This window comes from Phoca vitulina, unplaced genomic scaffold, assembly GCF_004348235.1.
Source record: "Phoca vitulina isolate PV1807 unplaced genomic scaffold, GSC_HSeal_1.0 scaffold13, whole genome shotgun sequence".
NCBI classification, from domain to species: Eukaryota; Metazoa; Chordata; class Mammalia; order Carnivora; family Phocidae; genus Phoca; species Phoca vitulina.
Window position 1 is genome coordinate 11,498,307 of NW_022589716.1, and position 24,364 is coordinate 11,522,670.

Consider the following 24,364-nt stretch of genomic DNA (forward strand, 5'->3'; position numbering starts at 1 on the left):
GGCATCTAAGAATCAGTCCCTTGCAATCACTCCCTTGCCAGTAACACCACCAAAGCTACAAGTGAAAATCAAAGAACATTTTTAATGAAAAAAGCCCTTTACATCCCTTTTTCTGCAAATCCACTGCAATAATTTTGAGGCTGTTAGTGACATTTAAACCCTTCTAGATATTCCGATGCTAGAGGGAGGCTGTTCTTGCAACACAGTCTCAAATAGTAAAATCTCTTTACATTTCACCTGTGACCTTTCCTTTCATATAATGTCAACAATATATAAAACAAATGTTTGAAGTTTCCAAGACAGGTTTTGGTGCTTGGGTAACCAGCTTTCTTGCCATTATTCACATTCATTATTCAGTAAGTGTCTTTGGAGTACCTTTTTTATAAGGTTAATTCGCATATGCGTGTCTCTTTTGTACTTCATGCTATCCAAGCATGGCTCACACTCACTTTTTTTTTTTAAATAAATATCCTTTCACATTATGATAATATTAAGAGGGATTTCTTAAATTAAGCATCCTGACTTCCTTAGTGAAGCACGGAACGGGTGGCTGGCGTTTAAAAAACAAGTCAGTCCAGAACAAAGCAAGGTTCTCTTCTGCATGGATGAGTAATAGATGCCCCTTGGCAATCTTGTTTGGAACCGACATTTAAGCATTTCTAAGCATCTACTAGTGCCAGAATTTTGTCTGCCTTATCTTGTTTCATCCTCACAGCATCCCTGCAAATTAGGGGTTTTTGTTCCCATTTTACAGATGAGGAAAGTGAGGCTCAGAGAGATGGGTTAACTTGTCTATTGTCCCTGGGTTAGTAAGTGGCAGGGCAGGGTCCTGCTCTCAGCACTGTCTGAATGCTGAAAACCGAGGCTGTCTCTCCTTCACTGTTCTACACCTTACAGTGGACGTGGTGACTGCGAGACATTTAAGAGTCCTGCCCGCACCACCTGAACCAGAATGGGAGAGGGCACACAGAGGGATCTGCTTTTAAAAGCCCTCCTTGGAGCACCAGGGAGCATCAGACTCTTGGTTTCCGCCCAGGTCTTGATCTCAGGGTCATGGGATCCCGCCCCGCTTTGAGCTCTGCACTCAGCAGGGAATCTACTTGAGATTCTCTCTCTCCCTCTCCCTCTGCCCCTTCTCCCTGCTCTGTCTCTCTCTCTCTCTCAAAATAAATAAATAAATCTTAAAAACAAAGCCCTCCTCATCCCAGATGATCCCCATGTGCAGCTGGGGTTGGCGGGGAATGACTGCTGCAGGAGATGTAAACCCAACTCCATGGGCAGCACTTGGCTGGAGCCTGGAGGTTTAGTTTGAAACAGTTATATCTTCCCCACGTGGACTTGGCTACAATTGTGCTGCTTAGGTAGGGGGAGAAAACAAAGGTGTTTATGGTTAAAAGGGGAGGGGTTGGGGCACCTGGGTGGCTTAGTTGTGAGTGTCTGCCTTCGGCTCAGGTGATGGTCCCGGGGTCCTGGGATCGAGTCCCACATCGGGCTCCCTGCTCAGCAGGGAGCCTGCTTCTCCCTCTCCCACTCCCCCTGCTTGTGTTCCCTCTCTCGCTGTGTCTCTCTGTCAAATAAATAAAATCTTAAAAAAAGGCGGGGGGGAAGGGTTAAGTTTGGGTTCAAGAAACAAGCAAGATGTGCTTTCTGCCAGGAAGGGAAGGTTAATAGACATTATTTGTTTTATTCCCCAAATCCACCCATCCTTTTGGTAAGGGCACACTGATCATGTTTGTGGGGAGCCACCCCCGCCTCCCTCACTCTGCTGAAGACATAGTCACATGACCCCGACCTGGCCAGTCAGGACATGGCGTCCCCCAGCTCAGTGATTTGTTCAGGGTGGACAAATGACCCAAGCCAACCAGCCAGATCCCATCAGCCCATCTGGAGACTTTTGCATGGATTTCAAAAGAGGTGTACTCTTTCTTTTTTCCCCTGAGACTGTTGGGAGCCATCTTGGTTTCGTAAGGGAAGAGCCTATCTGACAATGGAGTCAACATGGATAAGAGAGGGCTGAGAGAGAGAGGGAGACCAAGTCCTGCATTGTTTGAGCTTTGGACCAATTGAAACTATGCTTATAAACTTCATAGTTATGGGAGACAGTAATCTCCCTTTGTGCTTAAGACAGTTTGGATTGCCTTTTTTTTTTTTTCCTTTTTTTTTTGTCACTTACATCTGAAAAGAATTCCAACTGACCCAGGATATCAGACATCAGACTCACATAAATCTAAATAAAGGAAATAGGCTTTTCTGGTAGCAATTACATCTACTCATTCATTCTATAAATATTTATTGAGCTTCTGCTATGTGCCATTCACTCTCCTACGTGCTGTAGGAGATTCAGGAGCAGCTCTCAAAGGACAGATGGCCTGATTGAAAGAGGATTTGAAGCAGAAGACAAGGGTAAAACAAGGTGGGAAGGGAAGGTGCCCCAAGAGATGTAGATCATATGCTGGAGGGATCCAGTGGGGGAACACTCACACCAAGGGAAGGCTTTTCTTCTAATCATGGGACCATTTCTTCCTGTCCTCTGAATCCAGATGCTCCGCTCAGCACCTGGCACAGGATGAGTCCTCAGTAAATCCTCAAAGGATGTACGGCTTTGTGGAGGGTGTCACACTAAGCAATAGGACAGCTGAACCTTTGAGCCAGGCCTCAAGGCAGAAAGGTGGGAAGTCACAGACCCCTGCCCATGGTTCGTGTTGACTCAGCGCTCTGGTGGAAGAGGGGATGCTTTATTGTTTAAAGAGTAGAGGAGCCAACTCAGTTCCAACTGCATGTTCAACAGCCAACTGATTTCTATCTTCAGGTTGTATGGGAACCTCCTAGGATTAATCTTTGTCCTTGGGTTTCTTGATAAATAGTCTTTTTTTATTTTAAAGAAACAGAAATGTCATTATTGATTCTTGATTATAATTTTTCTGTGCTTACGAAATTTTCATGGAGTATATACAAGTATAAAGAAGAAACAAAGTCATAATTCTGTCACTAAGAAATAACCACAGCTAACACATGCACACACAGAGATGGAACTGTACGGATTTAATCCACTTTCCCAGCATGTCATATCTTTCCTTGTCAACAAACAGAGCTGTACATTATTGTTTTAATGGCCACTGAGTATTCCATTATAGGGACGAACCAAAATTAATTGAAGCAATTTTCTGCTGTTGGACATTTAGGTTGATTCTAGTTGTATGCTATTATAAAAACACTGAACATCCTCATAGATAAAATATTGTACATTTTAAATCATTTCTTTTGGATAAATTCCTAGAAGTGGAATTGCTAGGTCAAATGAAATGCATGCTTTTAAAACTCTGTGACACACACTGCCAGTCTGACTTCTGGTATTTACTCTCAAAAGGGCTTACTCCTCTATACTCTCTCTAATACCGGTGTTAACCATTTTTCTTTCTCTTTTGTGCCTCTGTAGCCTTGGCAACAGTGTTGGGCAGGGGGTCATGCTGGTCCCTCCTGTCCCTTCCCATAAAGCTCCCTGACAAGGAGACCCATCTCCTAGACATGGATCTGATGAGAAGAGCAGGTGCCCCCTATAGGAACCCAGCCCCTAGGTTTAGAGAGGCCAGGAACCTCAGTTTCCCAGTCTCAGTTTCCAGAATTACCTCCTTCTTCCATTAGTACCAGGACACTGTTCTTCTGAGAGCTTAGGGGGCCAGGTTCCTGACACAGTGTGGAAACAGAGAATAGTAAACGTGCAGGGCCCGGTAGCTGACAGGAAGGAACTGGGAGTTTTCAAGTGACAGGGTGACAGCAGGGTCTTTCATCATGCCACAGTCCAACCTGCTTTAAAGAGATCCAAGCAGATCAGGCACGATTACAGCATGAGTTTCATTAGAACAAAGCCTAGTTTATTCTTGCCCCAATTACTCTTTTTCCCTCTTTCTCTCCATGAAAATTTAATGCTACACTCTCAGCAAGAAGGGTTCTTCTTAATTGATGGGCACTCCGGTAACTGAACCATCTCAGGGGATGCCAAATGATAGCCACAAACAGACCCAGTGTGAACAAGCCCCCTTAACCAAGAGGTGTGCTCCTGGGAGTCTGCAGACCGAATCCGGAACCAGTATCCCTTGATCATTCGACAACTAATGACTGAAGGCCTGCTTTGAGGCATACCACGAGCTAGCTCAGAGCTAGTTCAAAAAGATCATTGTTGTCCATGTTCTTTTCTTTTCTTTTTTAAAGATTTTATTTATTTATTTGAGAGAGAAAGAGAGAGAGAGAGAATGAGCTGGGGGAGGGCCAGAGGAAGAGGGAGAGAGAGGGGAGAAGCAGACTCCGTGCTGAGTGGTGGAACCTGATGCCCACCCATTCCAGGACCCGAGATCACAATCTGAGCCAAAGTCAGACGCTCAATCCCCTGAGCCACCCAGGCGCCCCATCCATGTTCTTTTAAAAGAATGTTCTCCACGAACCATGAGAGACTATGGACTCTGAAAAACAAACTGAGGGTTCTAGAGGGGAGGGGGGTGGGGGGTGGGTTAACCTGGTGATGGGTATTAAAGAGGGCACATTCTGCATGGAGCACTGGGTGTTATATGCAAACAATGAATCATGGAACACTACATGAAAAACTAATGATGTAATGTATGGTGATTAACATAACATTAAAAAAAAAAAAAAAGAATGTTCTCCAAATTCCTGGAACTCAATCATACCGAAGCTCTATGGTGTAGGGAAAATCCCAGTCCTTGGAGTTATGGGGACCTGGGCTCCATTCTTGTTTGGATGGAGTTGCTAACATTCATCATTTCTCCTCTTTGAACCTCAGTCTCCTCATCTGTGAAATGGAGATGGTAGTGATCTCAACTCTGTAGAGTTGTGAGGATTTAGCAAGGTGACCCATGCAAGGTGCTTAGCGTAGACCTTCATGCATAGTTGGCGCTCAGTAAATCTTGGCTCTGTACAGATGATTATCATCTGTAAAATGGAGAAAATGATGCTAATCATAGAGTGCCATTTTAAAGATGAAAGGAAACAAGGCTTGTTAAGCACCTGGTACCTAGAAACTTCTCATAAAATGGCCTTTTTGGGTTATTTGTCTGTGTTAGAAATATCACCCTCAAGAGGTGAGAAATGTGGAGGGGCAGGAAGACTCAGGTCTGAGGGAGTTGTTGAATTTTTGAAACAGAAGTTGTAGATGTTACTTTTAAAAGTAGGCTCCCCTTCTTGAAGAGTTTCCAGTAAATGTGCAACCAGGAGGAAATAATTTCTATTTGAGAGCACAAAATGTCTATAGTTGTTTTTTGAATGATAGAGTAACAGTGGAATTCATGTGGAGAAGAAGAGAGAGAAAGTCTTTTGGAGATGAGAGAAAAAGGACCAGTGACCCAAGGGCCCAAACAGATGATAACCAGTAAGAGAGTCTTGGTCAGGGGCTAGTTGATGGATTCTCAGTAACTGTCCCTGCCCAGCGTTCCGTTGATGTCCCTCTCCCACTTCTGTCCTGTGCTGTAATTACCTTCTGTTAACTCCAGATTTGAGGCAGGTCTGGTATACACAGAGCCTTGATTGGTGGCACCTGGGAAGTGAAAGCGAGGTGGCATTGCTCATGCTTGAGAAGAAAGGGCTGGACGTGTGAGTTCTAAGCGGGAACTTGGAGCAAGAAGGGACCAGCCTGTGTCCTTGAACTCTTGGGAAAGCATTTGGACCTGTCACCCACAGGGGAAGGACCTTGTAGGTCATCTTAGTTGGCTGTTAAAACAAAGGGTGACTGTCCCAGAAGGCTGAGGAATTCAAATAAATAAATTCAAATAAACCTTCAGGACAAGTTGTTTTATTAAGTAGATTTTTAGGAAGGTCTCCTGGAATCCAAAGTACTTGAAAACAAAACAAAATAAAATGCAACATATGCACAAGTGTCTGGAGAGTACCTGGTGCCAATTTTTTTTGAGAAGCCAAAGCTATTGGTGATTTCTGCCACAATAGAGAGATGAGCTTTGACGACTCAAAAATGTGTGTACCTCAGCCTTGAACATGGTTTCCAAAATGCTTTCCTAGTCGCAGAGGGACCAATTTGGCGCTCGGGGCACACAACAATTTCTGTGTGCTACCCTAAGCTTTGGCATTGTAATAAATGAAGAGGAGCTTAATGATGAATTAGAACATTCCCTTTGGGGATAAATTACCTGTCATTTAAAACACAAACTAAAAAGTCCTGCTTATTTCACTAGTTGGTTTTGTAAAAGCCACCAGCCTTGTCCGTTTGAGCCAGTCTGGAGTGAATGGATATTTGTGGAAGAGGCAAGAGTGTCCTGGATTTTTTCCCCTTAGTAATCTAGCTGGATGATTTCCCCCTTCTGCTTGGCACTGTAAGGAATTGTTAAATACATCACATGGCAAAATGGGAAGAAAGAAGTGGGAAGAATATAGGAAGTTGAGAGAAACCTCATGAATCCATGACCTACAAGTCAGAAAGAGAAAAATGGGAAAAACAGGAGCAACATTTAGTTTCAAGCAGGGAAGGAAAGAAGAAAGAAGTGGGATTATTATGCATGAGGATTTGTGACAATAGTGTGGAAACAGCTGCATTTTTACTAGAACCTACTATTTCTAGCACTGGGCTAGCAAGCCGGCCACTTATGGCAAGATTGTTCCCTGTTCTCATGGAACTGACCCTCTTGGCTCTACACCATTGAGGTAGGTTCCTGTAGCAAAGGTCATGTCCACTGTCAGGCTGGGACCTCTCCAGATTTACCTGGCACCACTCTCTTTCCTATCTTTCCCCTTCAGTCATTCTAGAATCTTCTCAGTTCTTCCATTCTGCCAGGCTGTCCTCCTGCCTTCTGGTCTTCATACATACCCTCCATGGCCTAGAGTGCTCTTTGCCTGGCTATCTCCTTTTCAACTCACCTGAGACTCCCCCTTCCCTGGGGAAGCTTCCCTGATCCAAGATTGGGTTTGATCATCCTGCTAGATGTTCTCGTATTTCCCTGTATTGTTTAATTATAATTAGTAACTATCGGCCTCAAGTCTGTCTTCCCCACCGCTCTGTGGGTCCATGAAGGCTGGCACAGAGTCTATTTTCTTCTTTAGTGCCTCGCCCTGGGCCTGGCTCATAATAGAGGCTCGATAAACATGGGAAAGCAAAAGGTTTATTCCTTATAGCCTAGAAGTTACAAGTTTCTTAATTGAATTTCATTTTTAACCTTAGATTATCAGTCCTTTTTTCCCTGCTTCTAGGACATCTAGGTATTTCTTTATTAGTACATCTAGTTTTTACCCACATCATTCAGGCAAAACAAAGGAGAAATGCAGCTAAAGAAATAAGCAAATTTTCTTCTGCCATAATAAGCAGGTCTTAAGAGGATGGAAAATTTTCTTCAAGGGGTAAACTGGAGAACTGGTAAGGATGTTGCTCTAAATCTCAGACTTGGACAGACACTCCATTTTAAACCCTGTGGTATTAATCTATGATTATGGCTTTTCTCATTTCTCACATTTGAGAAGGAAATACACATTGTCATTGTGACTTTAGATTACAGTGCTTTATGAGGGCTTTAAGCCCAAGGACACCGAAAAAGAGAAAATCTGCACCAGAAAATGTAAGCAAGGAAATATGCATTCATGATGCTGAACTTTCTGTGGTGCTGTTATCAGTGTGGGCAGATGATTTCTCTGTAAAGTGCACACACGTGAGTGCCAGGCGGCACCTAGATTTACTAGCCCGAGGGAAAATTAACCAGTGCCAGAGTTTCTACCACAGAGAGTCAATAGAATGAAATGCAGTCTTCTTTAACATGGCCTTCCAGGGGCGCCTGGGTGGCTCAGTCGTTAAGCGTCTGCCTTCGGCTCAGGTCATGATCCCAGGGTTCTGGGATCGAGCCCCGCATCGGGCTCCCTGCTCAGCAGGGAGTCTGCTTCTCCCTCTCCCTCTCCCCCTGCTTGTGTTCCCTCTCTCGCTGTGTCTCTCTCTGTCAAATAAATAAATAAAAATCTTTAAAAAAAAAAAACACCAAAACATGGCCTTCCAGAAACTACAGCTGCCTGCAGATGGTTAACACAGGCACTGACCAGAAATGACAGTCACTGTGTTTGTAGGTGATTTCATTAAATTGCGCAGTGGCTAAAATTGCCGATAACCCAGTGAGACTCTCATGGGGCACAAGAAGAGGTTCAAAAGCATTAGAAGACCCACACACCAGGATTCTAGACCTAACTACAGCTTACAACAGAGGGGACTTTGAGCAGGTCCCTCGTCCGCAGGCTTCACTTTCCTCTCGGCAAAATGGGTTTAATAATACCTCTGGGCACAGGGTTCCTCCGTAGAACACCCAGGGGGACCTGGCTCTAGTAAATGCTCTGCAGGGGAAACTCGTAGGCCCCTTTGTTCCCTCAGCTCCCTGTTGTGGAAGGCCACAAGTCCCTAGCCTGGAGGCATGTAGTGAGTGAGTCACCAAAAAGTCCAAGCTGGGCTCTTCAGCTGAGTCTCAATTTTAAAGAGAGTCGGCAGGATTAGAAAACTTTTCTTCCACTCTCCAGGTTTGGTTTATTAGGAGCAGAGCCCTCAGAGGATTCCTAGGGCCATTAGGGAGTTCAAATACTGTCTTGAGAACAACGCAAAGATTTCTGTGGGTCAATTTTTCCTCCAACTAAATGCACTTAAGAGAGCATTGGGGGCAGGCATAAAGGAGACTACAATGAGAAAAACATTGAAAGGAAAAGCGGGGGAAAGTTGTGCACCAGGCTGACCCGCGACTACTTAAAAAAAAATTTTTTTTTTCTTTAAATCAGATAGATCACCAGCTGCTTTGTCCGCTGGTGCCCGGCAGCTCAGAGGGGAAGCTGTTTCTGCAGAGAGTCAGGGCGTCCACACCCGCGGCTGCGAGTCCACAGGGGGCGCGGGGCCCCCGGGACCTGGGTATAGGCGCTCAGGGGTGACCGTACACCGCCTCCAGATGCCCCCCTGGAGCCTGGGGGCTCGGCTTGCTTTCTGGCGTTGCCAGCCCGCAAATAATTGACTTGCTATTTTCTTTATTTCCTTGCTGATGGCTTTTCTCCCCCCCCCCCCCCCCCCCCCGCCCGCGCCCTCTGGGACAGGCACCGCCCGGCTCTCTCCGCTGTTCCCGCCTGGGTCCCGAGACGTGGTTTCTGAACCCCGGCATCATCCCGTCTAGCGAAAAACCAAAGTGTTCAAACACGTGGCCAAGCGGCCACCCGGTAAGCCCGCGACAGGCCCCTGGCAGGTCCGGAGATGGGAGGCACTGAGCGCCCTTGAGGGCAGCAGTGAGTCCCCCAAGCCCCCAAGCCCACCCCCTACCCCGCCCCCCCGCCCCTCGTCCCGAGTCCCTGGTTCCCAGCAGCGGGCGTGTGTGTGAACTCTGCCGGCAGTTCTAGGCGATTTGGAAGTACCACCCCGGCTTTTATTAAATGAAGGAAGCAGAGCAGTCAACATTCCATAACGTGCAGAGACGGGGCAACAAGACCATTACAGCCAGCCTGGGAGTATTCATGCGTTCTCTGATTGATTGAACACATTCTTCCCGAGCACCTTCTGTGCGCTAAGCTCTGGAGTGTGACTTGCATGTGTCTCATGCAGCCCTCCTCATACACCTCCAGGGTGGGTGCATCACCCCCTGGCGTCACAATGAAAAGGGAGGGGCTCAGGAACTAATTTTCTTAGGGGCCATTCCTCAGACTTTTCCCTTGGGGAATTTTCTTCCCTTTCTCCCAGCAGGTTTGCATGGGGGTGACCTCATTCCCATTCAGATGAGATGGGTAAGGGGCTCCATTGACCTAAGTCCATCAATACATCCCACCCCAGGCCATGGGGATTGGGGCAGGGAAGGAGAGTGTGACTGGCATGAACCAAGGAGCGCTAGGACCAAGGCAATGGCCCTTCTGTTGGAGAAAGGAAGCTTTCTTTGACCCAACTGGGAGAGGGGATGAGATACTGTGTTTGGGGGCTGAGGGAGGTGAGGAAAAAGTCAGCCCAGGGTGATAGACTCAAGACTTAATAATTTATTTAAAGCTTCCCAGTTTTTTAAATGGAAGGAAATTTTATATCCTTACCATAAACAACAAAACAGTATTGCTTGTCATACATGACTATATTGAAAATAAAACCATATTATTAAATTCTTGTTTGATCCTTCTGCTAACTACAGTTATTGAGCCTAAGGCTTATTTTCTCTTTCTTTCTTTTTCTTTCTTTCTTTCTTTCTTTCTTTCTTTCTTTCTTTCTTTCTCTTTTTTTCTTTCCTTCTTTCTTTTTTTCTTTCCTTCTTTCTTCCTGTCTTTCTTGATATTATTTATTTATTTGAGAGAGAGAAAGAGCTAACGGGGAGGAGCAGAGGAAGAGGGACAAGCAGGCTCCCCTCTGAGAACAGAGCTCGACTTGGGGCTTGATCCCATGACCCTGAGATTATGACCTGAGATGAAATCAAGAGTTGGTGGCTTAACCGACTGAGTCACCTAGGTGCCCTTGTTCTCTCTTTCTGAAGACCAGATTCTAGCAAGTTATTAGAGAGATGTCAAAGACTATCCCCAAATGAGGCTTGTTCCTGGAGTAATATGAAGGATTAAAAGAGAATCCATTTAGTAACATGTCCACCTTCCACCAAAATCTTCTCACAGGTCACCCTTGGTATGTGTCCCACACCAGAGGCAAAGTATCTGTACTTAGTAGAGATGATATACATTAGGGGTACCTGGGTGGCTCAGTCGGTTAAGCATCTACCTTCAGCTCGTGTCATGATCCCACGGTCCTGGGATTAAGCCTCATGTGGGGCTCCCTGTGCAGTGGGGAGCCTGCTTCTCCCTCTCCCTTTGCCCCTCCCCCTTCTCATTCTCTCTCTCTCTCTCTCAAATAGAATCTTAAAAAAGAAAGAAACACATTAAACATGGAAAGTTCTAGAAAGATCATTTTATGAAGGATCTATTGCAGATAGAATTTTCCTACCTCTGGCCATTTGGAATGGCCACCCAAGACCACACCCTACAGCTTGAAAAATTAAAAAAAATTTTTTAATTCATTGTATATTGAAGCCTAGATGCAAAGCAGAACTATAGCCCTATTGTTCATGTTTTTTCTAAGTCAGTAATTTAGCCCCTTAGTCATAGATTCTTTTTCTGTATATTATTAACAATAGACTAGTAGCCTATGCTAAACACAGGCTCCCACAACCCTCTAACTCCCCACCCCCTAGTAAAATCTAGTAGGCCTACTGGACTGGTGGGGGGTGGATACAATTTTAAGGTAGAAGAGACAAAGAGGTGGCACTTTCTTCATGTATCTCTCATGACCTCCACCATGGCCTCCTTCTTCACCAGCTCCAGGTACTGACTGCTTTAACAGTTGACCGGTTAGCATATATTTTAGCATGCAGGCCATATCATCTGAAATAATTCTGAGTTATCGGCTAGATAGAGCTGAAGCATTTCAATATGAATGTGTCCGTGGGAGAGATGCTCTGCCATGAATGAATTTATTGGTTAGTGTATTGGTCACATATTGCTGTGTAACAAATCACCCCAAAATTAGGGGCTTAAAAAAAACAACGTTTATCACGTCATAGTTTCTGCGCACAGCTCAGGTCCCGCCCAGGCTGCTGTCAAGGGGTTGGCTGAGGCTGTGGTCAGGGTTCCCCAGTGGAAGGATCTACTTCCCAATCTCACTGACCTAGTGGTTGGGAGGACTCAGTTTCCTGTGGGCTATGGGACTGAGTCTCAGTCCTTCACTGGCTATTGGGTGGAGAACACCTTAGTTCCTTGCATGTAGGTCTTTCCATAAGGCAGTTCAAAACAGCTTGCTTTATCAGAGCAAGTGAGTGAGAAGACAAGAGAAGAATCAACAGACAGAAGTTATAGTCTTTTGTGAGTCTCAGAAGTGACATTCCATCACTCTTGCCACATTCTTTGTCTAAGAAGCATGTCCCTAGGTCCAGCCCATATTCAAGGGGTGGGGATTAAAGAAGAGTGTGAATACCAGGAGGCAGAGATCACTGAACCCAATAGAAGAAGGCTGCCTTTCACATTTAGTTCATTCGTTCAATCTAGAGCTCTCCGGGCACTGGGCATTGGCCTTTTTCTTTTCTTTTCTTTTCTTTTTTAATTTTATTTATTTGAGAGAGAGAGTGAGAGAGAGAGAGAGCACAAGAAGGGGGGACAGTCAGAGGGAGAAGCAGACTCCCCGCTGAGCAGGGAGCCCGATGCGGGACTCGATCCCAGTACTCCGGGATCATGACCTGAGCCGAAGGCAGTCACTTAACCAACTGAGCCACCCAGGCACCCGGGCATTGGCCTTTTTCAACTCACAAAGCTAAACTAGTTTATCTCAGTAAGTCAGATCTAAACTTCATGTTCCATGGGAAATTTTTAAGGATTAGAAATTTGGATTAGAATTATTGCTACTTTCCTATTTTATAAATTCTCACCCTATTTGAGGAAAATCACATTAATTAGTTTTTCTTTTCATGTATATAAGAAATACTTTTCCTGATTGAAAACAAAAAATGTTTCTCTGACTCATTCTGTGAAGCTCAGACATTTGCTGAAGGAATAAAAAACACAACTACATACATGAAAACTGAATAAGGAGAGAAATCTGTTTAAATAAATAAGATGATGTAGGTTGATTCACCTAACTAAATTATGGTTATTTCATTAACTCTTCAATTGAATTCCAAGTCCCCATTCTACTTGCTGAGGTAAATTTGTTTAACATGAAGCCTTGACATCCTTTAAAATAATTATGCTTCTAAATGAAAGTTTAATTTTTAATCATTTGCTTTGCTAAAATAGAAGCAAATGAGAGGATAATATGACAATTTAAAGGATTTGCAATAGATCCCCTAGAGCTGGAAGAGACATGAATGCTGCTGACTAGTGGAGGAATTTTAAATATGGTAATAGAACAGCTCCCTCCCAATGTTTGCTTCTTTGATGGAAATGAAACCAAAGGGAATAAAAACCAACAGGGGTGAGGCAGGGCAATGCTCCCCCATCAATGGCTGACCTTAATGGGGACTCCCATCTCCCATCCAGAAGGCCCTCTCCTTGTAGACTCAGGTACTACAGAGCTGGTCCCAGGAGGAAAAAGAGCCAATTCCCAGCAAAACAAAATGAAAACAAATTTCATCCTAGAATGGGAGAGGTATAGTTACTGTGTATTTGCAAACACTGAAATCTACACAGTAGGAGAGCCAGGTTAGTTTGTTTCAACTTTTGGCTAAGAGGCATGATTTTTGGTTTGTTTGCTTTTTAAATCACTTTTCAGCATTTGAATGTGTGATCTGCCCAGTTGAGGTTAGGAATGTGAGTTTTTGTAAGAAATGTTTTTAAGCAGAATTACCAAATGGCCAATGAAAAACAAAGCGTCTCTTAATAACTCTCTAGATGATGGGTCTTATTAAGGAGGATTGACTCCCTCTTCACTGAAATACAATCTTGCAGATAACCAAATTTTTTTTTCTCTCTCTAGAAATTGTGAATTGTATGGATTCTCTTTACCTCCTCGAATTCCTCATTGCGTCACATGGCAGAGGAAAGGATTTTCAATAATACCACACGTGCTTATTTCCTTAAAGTAGAATGAAAAAAGGCATAGAAGGTAAATGTACTTGTGATTCTGTTTTGTTGGGGGGCTTTCAAGGCATTGAGCTCGGAGGTGAGGGTTCTTTTTGCAATGGCCCTGACTTGTAATCTGTTTTTTTGTTTGATTAATTGTCTCTGGTCCTTTTAAAACCAGTGAGGGTGCAATGACATTCATGGTAGAGTCTTTTAGAGTTCATATATGATTTTTTTTTAAAGCTTACTATCATTATTATTTATTGCACAAACAACCTTATATTAAGTACTGTTAATATAAATCAAAATGAAAAATTTCATTCATCATCCTACTCAAATTTTTTCCATTTTTCAAGTTCTCTCCCAAATCTTGGTTATGCACAGTATTTTTCACATAGTTGCAATCGAAGGATAGGTAAGGTTTTGCATTTTACTTTTAAACGGAAGGGACCATTCACATTTTTCAGTATTTTATTTTGCTCTGCACAATTAAAATGCTAATATCTGAATAATATTCCTTTGAATGGTGAGGCCATAATTGAACTAATCATTTTTCAATTATGAATATTTAGATGAAATATATTGTAGTATATAAATATTACTACAAAGTGTATTTTTATTGCATAATTTAGAAAAGTTCTTTTGGATTATCTCCTTGGTATAAAGTCCCCAAAGTCAAAGGATATGAATATTTTTATCCTTTTAGAATAGTGAAAATTTGTATACTTAATGAGTTGTATTCATTTACACGGCAATTTTTGACCATATCTGTGTTACTAGTTAGCATTGGGAATTCTCATTTAAATTTTTTTCTTCTTGAATGGCTGGAAAGTGGGCACCTTTTGATGTCATTATATCATTCTTTGTCAATAGACAAATGGATATTATTTCCAAGTCTTCACTCTTCCTCTCTGGGGAAAGAATGTGATGACAGTTTCCTCTATTCTTAACTCATCATTTCTTAAACTAATAATTGGAACACAACTCAGGGAAATACTATTTAGATATATTAGCATAATTTAATTTCTATGTTCCCTCACTTTCTTTTGTCTGTTTTTAGCTGGAACATTCGAAGTAGAAGGAGGCCATCGCTGGGACTGAAGGGGGAGGCAGTGTTGCTCTTCCCCAAGGTGCTCACTTGGTGCTCCATCATTTCTCTGTGTCTTTGCTTACATTCTCCATTTGCCTGGAAAGTTCATTCCCTTCTGTCTCCATTTTAATGACTGTGGCAGGTGGAATCCTAAAAATGGCTCCCAAGATTCCAGTGCTCTAATCCCCAGAACCTATTGATATGATGAATTATCACTCCCATGACCGTGCTTTGTCATATGGCACAGTTAACTTTGGTAGGTTTATCTGGGTGGATCTGAGCTAATCACATGAGCCCTTTTAAAAGCAGACTTTTCTGGTAGCCGAAGGGGAAGTCATGGATTTGAAGCATGAGGGGAATTTGACACATCATTGCTGGCTTAAAGATGGAGAAGGCCACATGCCAAGGAATATGGACAGCTTTGGGGAGCTGAAAGTAATCCCAGCTGACATCCAGCAAGGAAATGGGGACCTCAGACCTACTGCTGCAAGGAACTGCATTTGACCAACAACCTGAAGGAGTATGGAAGCAGATTCTTCCCTAGAACTTCTGGATAAGAGCCCAGCTTGCCAACACCTTGATTTTGGCGAGACCTTTGTGAGACCCTAAAGGGAGAACCCAGTTGAGCGCAACTAAGACTTCTGATCTACCAATCTGTGAGATAAATGTGGGTGTTGCTTTAAGTTGCTGACTTGTGGTAATTTATTACAGCAACAATAGAAAATGAATCCGAAGACACAGAGGGTTGTCAAACATTGTAGATATTACTTTTAACCAACTTGCTGGGCTTGATAGATTCCATGTTTAAGGATTGCTTACCAAAGCCCTCGGCAGGCAGCCCGAACACTTTCGCTGCTGGCAACTGGAAGATACTCCTGTCCTCTTCTGCTGCTGCTGGGTGAGTCATCTGCTCCCAAACCTCCTGACAGGTAGTTGTACTGGTTATCATACTTACACGTTTATATGTGTTTAAGTATTATGTCAACTGGGATGTAAGAGTGAACATGAAAAGGGTCCATCTTTCCACCAAGATAAAATTCAATGCTTTGTAATGACTGGATAAATGGGAAGTCCCTAAAAAATGCTATGGAATTAGGTGGACGAGGTAACTGGAAGACCAGAAAAGAATTGTGAAGTTCTAGAAGGTTTCTCTAAATTCTTTGTCCCGGGTAAAGAGTTTGAAACTAGGAATTGTCCCTAATGCTTTAGGAGGATGGCTTATGTAAGAATGCTGGTGTGGCATTCTCTCGGCAATGCCACACCCGAAAGAAAGACCTTGGCCCTACACCAGAAGAGTGCCAAATGAAGGAAGATGACTTTAAATTAAAATGAGGATTTTAGGCATTGGTTTTTATTATATTTGATGATTCCTCCCTTTGACTGATTTTTTAAAAAGATTTTATTTATTTATTTGACACAGAGAGAGAGACAGTGAGAGAGAGAACACAAGCAGGGGAAGTGGGAGAGGGAGAAGCAGGCTCCCCGCTGAGCAGGGAGCCTGAAGTGGGGCTCAATCCCAGGACCCTGGGATCATGACCTGAGCCGAAGGCAGACGCTTAACGACTAAGCCACCCAGGTGCCCCAGATTTTTTTTTTTTTTTAAAGTAGTGGAGCCCAGTGCAAGGCCTGAACTCACGACCCTGAGATCAAGACCAGAGATGAGATCAAGAGTCAGACACTTAACTGACTGAGCCACCCAGGCACCCCTGATTTTCTCTTTTTTTAACTGATGGACTAGCTAGTACTTATGATTATGTCAGATTTAGAGAGCCTCTGTGGTAGTATTAGGTATGCACACACACACACACACACACACACACACACACACACATACGTGGTGGGTTAAGCAGGTTGCAAGTCAAATCATGAAGTATGATCACTTCATGTTTTTTGTATGGTTTGTGTGTGTGTGTGTGAAAAACCCATATTCCTAGAAAAAAATGGTACTACCAATGATAGTTATATTAGAATTATAGAATTATGGGGATTTTGCTTATGTATATTTTCTGTAATACAAACATTTCCTTTGAAATAAGGCAATAAAAGAAAATAATGATAATAGAGTAATAACTCCTAGTTATCCTTCAAAGTCAGGGTCCAAAAAAAATCTCCTCCCTGGGGTGCCTAGGTGGCTCAGTTGGTTAAGCGTCTGCCTTCGGCTCAGGTCATGATCCCAGGGTCCTGGGATCGAGTCCCACATCGGGCTCCTTGCTCAGCGGGGAGCCTGCTTCTCCCTCTGCCTGCCACTTCCCCTGCTTGTGCTCTCTCTCTGACAGATAAATAAATAAAATCTTAAAAAAAAAAATCTCCTCCCTGAAGTTTTTTTGAACCCATATGAAGCTCAGTTTTTCATGCTCCCATAGATCCTTACTTGTACTTTTGGTTGCGCACCTAATTAGTTGTGATATTTAGCATGTCCAGCTGTACCTTTCCCTCTCATGTGAGAGCAGGGACCGTGACTTACGACTATCCATATTCCATAATGCCAAGCACAGTTCCTGCCACCTAGAGGTGGTCATCAAGGGGGCCAGGGTGCTGGTGCAGTCACAGAGAGATGCGAACGTTAAAAACGAACACCAAGTACTCTCTTAGCGTCTGCTGGTGAGCAGTTTTAAAATCATGCTCCAGCCCCTGTGATCCAGATCGTGTGTTTTAGCATCTTATATCATTGGGAAGTGAAGGCCATACACCCAGGCCTTGAACAGAGCCTTGCTGGGCAAAATGAGAACAGCTTCATGACAAACAAAGGCACAGTTGGCACCAGGTGCTCAGACCCCACGCCAGACGTTTGCCAGGCTCTGGAAGAATCTACGTGTGGGATGTTCCCTCGACATTCCCCTCCTGTTCTGCATCTAGACTACCTGGTGTGCAAGCCCCCTGGGTGTGTAGGGGAGCATTTGTGAAGCATTTTGCAGTTTGTATCTCCTGCGAGCGGACCAGGTGATGTCCTGATTTTGTTAGTTGTGATGGCAGAAAATGGAGTGGTCGATTAACAAGCAGTGGTCACAGCCGCCTGACGGGTCTGCTTCTCGAAACATGAGTGTCATGGTGATGGATTAGCAGAATCTCCAACGTGCAAAGGCATATTTCCACAAATATTTTGTATAAACATAAATTCACTTGCAAACATGACTCATTTTCCTTTGTACTTTTTATTTGTTATCCTTTAATATTTGCCGTGCATCTTTTGGCACACATGGGGCCCTCGCTGGAGGGCTCTGGTAAGTGATTTGGTGGGGGACCCAGAGGAAACTTGGTGTTGTCTTTACGTCCTCCAGCCTGTGTGTACAGTTTTTCCTCTGCTTCTGATCTCCTGCCGGAGGGAGGAGAAGGGGAAAAAAACATCAAGACAGGACCAAACATCCTCACTGGGCGAGGAAAGCTCTGGGAGGGATGTCTTTTTACTAGAAAGGCAAGTCTGTTTAGTGATCTGAAAACTCCCTGCCATGGAGGGGAGGGGAGATGCTGGAGATGAATAGGCAGAGCACAGAGACTTTTTAGGGCAACGAAAATGCTGTCTGGTGAAATAATAATGGATTTATGTCACTACCCTTTTGTCCAAATCCATAGAATGTACAACACCAAGAAGATGGGAACAACGTTTATCATGGTGAGCATTGTGTAGTGTATAGAATTGTTAAATCACTATGTTGTACATCTGAGACTAATATAAATTGTGTGTTTACTATACTTCAGCTTTAAAAAGAGTTGAAATAGAAAAAAAAAAAGTGAACCTTAAGGTAAACTATGGGCTTTGGGTGATTACAGTGTGTCAATATAGGTTCTTTCTTGGCAAAAAAAATGTCCATTCTGGTGGAGGATGCATATAATGGAGATGGCTGTGTGTGGACGGGAAGGGGGTATACGAGAAATCTCTGTACCTTCCTCTCAGTTTTGTTGTAAGCCTAAAACTGCTCTTAAAAATGAAATCTCTTTGGGGCACCTGGGTGGCTCAGTTAAGCATCTGCCTTTGGCTCAGGTCATGATCCCAGGATTGAGTCCTGCTTCTCCCTCTCCCTCTGCCGGCCACTCCCCCTGCTTGTGTGCTCTCTCTCTCTGTCAAATTAATAAATAAAATCTTTTCAAAAATGAAATCTTTTTGAAAATTTTTATTTCATTTTTTATTGAGATATAACCAACATATAACATTATATTAGTTTCAGGTATACATCATGATTCAATACCTGTATGTATTGCAAAATGATCACTACAGTAAATCTTGTTAATATCTGTCACTGTACATAATTACATTTTTTTCCTTGTGATAAGAACTTTTAAGATTTACTCTCTTAGTGGGGCCCTTGGGTGGCTCAGTCGGTTAAGTGTCTGCCTTTGGCTCATGTAATGATCCCAGGGTTCTGGGATGGAGCTCCACATTGGGCTCCATGCTGCGTGTGGAGCTTGCTTAAGATTCTCTCTCTCCCTCTGCCCCTTCCCGACTCGTGCTCTCCCTCTCTCTCTGTCTCAAATAAATAAATAAAATCTTTAAAAAAAACCCAAATATTTACTCTCTTAGTAACTTGCAAATATGCAATATTGTATTATTAACTATAGTCACCATGCTGATCAGATATCCGTGTGATTTATTTTATAACAGGAATTTTGTACCTTTTGACCTCCTTTACCATTCTGCCCACCCCACTCCTCTCCCCCCTCAAAATAAAGTCTTTAAAAACACCTCCTTGCCTTCTTTCCCTTTGTCACTGAAACATTAAATGACTGCTCCTTACGTTGCCTCCCAATGTCTAGAAAAATCAGATCCAGAATGAATGGTTTCTCCCACTACCGTTAGACCCAACACCCTAGATAACTGAACCATGATGTGTTTCCAGGGATTGGAACCCAAACATTCTTTCTAGTACAGCATTCCATTAAGAACTTTAGAAAATGCACTTAGCTGGAGATAATGTCTCCCTAGGAGAGGAGATACATTAGGAACCTTGCCCAATAGGCCAACAAACCTGATGGAGTCCTAAGAGAATGCGATGCCATTGGGAGAAGGGCCAAGATTAGTTAGTTATGAGATATTAGGAATGTAGGCATTTGAATGGAAAGAGGGCGCACACACCAATGACCACCCCTTCTCTGTGTCTGTAGAGTCCTGTTCTCATTTACTCCCGGGCCTAGAGATGCCCATCTGTTGGTTCTATCTGCCCAATATCCATTCCCCCTTCTGCTGGTGGCTGCTCTCTGATTTTCCTTGGGGAAGGCTCTGTTCAGCACTCTTAGATTTAGGTTTGGATGAGGTTGACTTCACCTCTCACCTCCGGGGTGGGCATGTGACCCAGGTCTGGCAAGGAGAGCCACACTGCCTTCCAGGCCAGTATAGAGATGTGTGTATGACCCCGTTAGCAGATGTTCAATTATTGTACATGATCTTAAAATTCTGCCTTCTATACATGGAGGACTTTCTTGGTTGCATCATGTAAAAATCTCCCTAGCAACATTCCTTTCATTATGCTTAATATTTGTCTCTTTTGTTGTTGTTGTTGTTCAATATTAAAGAATTTGCAATGCAGTTGAGTTAACACATACAATACTGTAGCAACCTGGGGGGGTTAAAGATAGTTAACCAGCTGGGAGAAGAATTCATTGTCTAGCTTAATATTCAGAGAAATGTGAAGATGGGGTACTTTTGGTGGTGGAGCATTCTAAGATAAATGGACCTTATAAGAAATGAGACTTGTAAACTCAAGTCCAGCGGATTGCTTCACCCAGATCTGGTTAGCTGAAAACATCATTAGCTTAAAATGTTTTCTCCTACCCCTGGTGTCTGTGATAAGATGGGCCTCTTAAAAGGAAAAGTGCTGTTCTTTCACATTTTAACTCCTTCTGGGGGTGTTAAAGCTAGCTGAAATCAGACTTCCTTCAAGCTACATTAAGCTTGTGTTCCTCCAGGCCAGAAGGAAAATTGTGATGTCTCTTCCGGGTTTGGAGGTTCCAAAGGCAAGGCAGCTTTCTTCCCCACATCAGGTCTTATATAACAAAAGTGAGCCCAACAGGATCAATCTACTTGTATGCCAGTTTCAAGACATTTTTCTAGTATTCCCCCCGCCCCACCTCTCACCCCCACCCCCATTGCCTTCTTGATGTCCAGGATCAAGATTTGCAAAATTTAGATGTTAAACTATGAATCCGACGTTGTGTTTAGGGATGATGATTTTTGCAGTGAGTTCTTTGGTGTTTTTCTCAACCCATTGTTTAAATTGCCAGAAAACAATTTTGGAACAGCCGACCAAATGTCTTTGAGTCAATACATTATGAAAAAAAAATTTAAAGAAAATAGTGATAGTGATGATGGGAACTGTTCTAGATTTTAAAATGACTAGATTTTAGGAATTCATTTAATTTAAGGTCAGTTGGAACTTACGTGGATCTTAGTTTGAACAAATAACTGCAAAATACATTTTGGGGATACATGAGGTAAATGTGAATGTGGTTTAAGTATTTGATGATATCAAGAAATTATATTTAATTTTGTTAGGTGTGAAAATGGTTTTGTGGTTATGTAAGAAGGTGTCCTTATTTCTTTAGAAATGCATGCTGAAGTATTTGGGGGTGAACTCTCATAACGTTAATTTTTTTTAATTTAAGATTTTATTTATTTATTTGAGAGACAGAGAAAGAGCATGAGCATGAGCAGGGGGAGGGGCGGAGGGAGAAGCAGACTCCCTGCTGAGCAGGGAGCTGATGCAGGGCTTGATCCAAGATTCTGGGATCATGACCTAAGCAGAAGGCAGATGCTTAATGGACTGAGCCACGCAGGTGCCCCTCATAACATTTAATTTATTTATTTTAAAAGATGAAGCAAATATGGCAAAATGTTTGTTAAATCTAGGTTATGGTTACACAAGGTCCACTAAAGAATTTTCTATTTTTATATGTGTTTGAAATATAATACAAAGGCTTTTTTTAAAGGACAAATAAATTTTCTGTGGATTCCTCTTTCTTCTACATGTATTTTAAGAAACCAATATGAGCACCATCTCTGATGGAAACTATAGAATAAAACTCCAAATATAAATTAGGTAGATTTAAATGACTTTAAAGATATTCTCTGCTTTTGGAATATAAAATTATGCAGCATTTATAAGTAAAATTTCATGAAGCTCTCTTAATTCATCTGTGTTCTGTGGGTGGGGATAAATGAATAATAAAAGCATTGCCTGTTGAAGGAATAAAATTTCAACTCATAAATTGAACTCCATGAAAATTATTTAAAGTACTTGTAAGTATAATAGGTTCACCAGAAATAGTTCTCATTTGCATGATAGCATTTCCTATAAATGAGCAGAAAGTAATATACAGTCATTGTAAAAAAACACAGATAATCCATAAAAAGGAAAAAATCTCCCATAATTTTACCCCCTGTTATAAATATGTTGACATACTTTTATCCAGTACTTTTTTGGAACATAGGTATGTATCTACCTTCTTTCTTTACTTTCTCCCTCCCTTTCTTACTGATCTTTTCCCCCTCCCTCCATTTTTCCAGACCACCATCAGACATGGAAACAAAACCAGAAACAGGAAAAGTGGCTGCACCTAAGAGTTGGATCCACTTGTGACAAGAGCATTCTGCTCCTAAAGGCTATTTTCACTTTGGTAATTTAGGGTATTTTAAAAATAAGTTTTTAAGAATTCTTAGGTATAAGGGAGATTAGCCCTTTGTTGGAAAGATGGGTTGCAAATATTTCCTGAGTCTGCTGGTTGTCATTTTTAAATGTTTCACAACTAATTATTGCAAATGATCACATTTATGAAGATTTCATAAAGTTACAAACAGTTATAATACAAAAAAAAAAAACCAAAAACCAGTTAACATAATATAAGGTAGTCCATCAGCACCTTTTTTTTTTTTTTAAGATTATTTATTTATTTGAGAGAGAGTGAGAGCAAGAGAGATGACAGAGGGAGAGGGAGAGGGAGAAGCGGACTTCTCGCTGAGCAGAGAGCCCGATGTGGGGCTCAATCTCAGGACCCTGAGGTCATGAGCCGAAGACAGCTGTTTAACCAACTGAGCCACCCAGGCGCCCTTCCATCAGCATCTCTTGAAAACAATGAGCAACAATATTGTACAGAGAAATCTAATAATCATAATTTTTTTTAACTGAAGAATAATTTACACGCAATAAAATGCACAGGTTTTAAGTGCTCAGTTTTATGTGTTTTGGCAATAGTATTCACTTGTGCAAACACCACCCAAAACAAAATGTGGCATATTTGCATCACCCCACAAATTATCTTTGTGCCCTTTCTAGAAAATTACCTAATGCCTTCCAACTGGGCATTTTCGGATTTGTCACCATTAACTAGTTTTTATTTGCTTCTGGACTTCACAAAGAGTGTATATATGCTCTTTCGTACTCAGCTTTTCTCACTCAAGCTTAATGTTTTTGAGGTTCATGCATGTTGTTTGTGCGTGTCTTAGTAGTTCACGTTCGGTGCTGAATAGTATTTCAGTATATGAATATACTACTACTTGTGTGTTGAATGACCTATTAACTGACACTTGGGCTGTTTTCAATTAGGGGCTAGGAGCATTTGTGTATAATTTGTAGATGTATGTTTTCATTTTTCTTCAGTAAATACTTAGGAATTTCTAGGCTATAGGGAAGGTTTATGTGTATAAGGAACTGTTTAAGTATTTTCTAAAATGATTGTACTGTTTTACAGTCCCATCAGGATATGAGAGTTCCAGTTACCCTACATCCTCACTAACACTTCCTACTGTCTGGTTTTTCAATTTTAACGATTCTAGCGGGTGTGTAGTGTTCTCATTGTGCTTTCAAATTGTATTTCCCTTTAGATAATGGTGATGAGCATTAGTTCATATGTTTTCTTTGCCATCCATAAATCTTCATTTGTGACGTGTCTGCTCAAATCTTTTGTCCATTTGTAAATTGTGTATCTTCTTAATATTGAGATGTAGAAATTCTAAATATATTCTAGATACTTTTGTTAGATATTGTCGTCTCATTTTCTTGTTTTTTCAAGCAGTAGGTGTTTTTAATTTTGATGAAGCCCAAACCATCATATTTTTCTTGTTTGCTTAGTGTTTATTGTGTGCATAAAGTAATCTTTGCCTATACCAGGGTAATAAATTTTTTCTTATATTCTAGAAATTTTAGTTTTAGCTTTTAGACTTACATATATAATTCACTTGAATTAATTCTTATGTACAGTGGACTCTTATGCAAGGGCTGAGGTTCATTTTTTTCCATATGGATTCCAGTTGTGCAAGGGACTCTTCTTTCCCCCATTGATGTACCTTGGAATCTTTTTTGAAAATCAATTGACCTTGTAAGTATGGGTCTATTTCCAGGCTCTCTATTCTATTTATGTCTACACCTGCACCAATACAGCATTGTCTTGATACTGCACCTTTATGATAAGTTTTAATTTTGGATTATATAAGTTTTCTAAATTTGTTCTTTTTCAAAATCTATTATAGGTTCTTTTTGTTTGTATTTTTAGAATCAACTTTTCAACCTCTGTTAAAATGTTTTCTGGGATTTTGATTGGGCCTAGAGATTTCTCACAAGAATGTTTTGTTTTCAGTATAGAGGCTTTACACATCTTTTCTTAGATTTATTATTAGTTATTTGTGTTGTTTTTTAAATTTCATTTTTGATTGTTTGCTACTAATATATAGAAATGCAGTTGATTTTTTTTCTTTTTTAAATTTTTTATTGTTATGTTAATCACCATACATAACATCATTAGTTTTTGATGTAGTGTTCC

The 24,364-nt window shown here is 41.9% G+C and overlaps 1 protein-coding gene across 3 annotated transcripts in view; it reads left to right on the top strand.

Annotated features, from left to right (window-relative positions):
- The window catches only part of CACNA2D3 (calcium voltage-gated channel auxiliary subunit alpha2delta 3), a 960,286-nt gene that overhangs the window by 63,762 nt on the left and 872,160 nt on the right, over positions 1-24,364 (top strand). For all 3 annotated transcript variants that reach the window (XM_032411506.1, XM_032411505.1, XM_032411507.1), the window contains 2 exons: positions 13,445-13,573; positions 14,591-15,518. In XM_032411506.1, coding sequence (XP_032267397.1) covers positions 15,421-15,518 — 98 coding nt within the window. In that variant the 5' untranslated portion in view covers positions 13,445-13,573; positions 14,591-15,420. The remainder of the gene's footprint in view (positions 1-13,444; positions 13,574-14,590; positions 15,519-24,364) is intronic.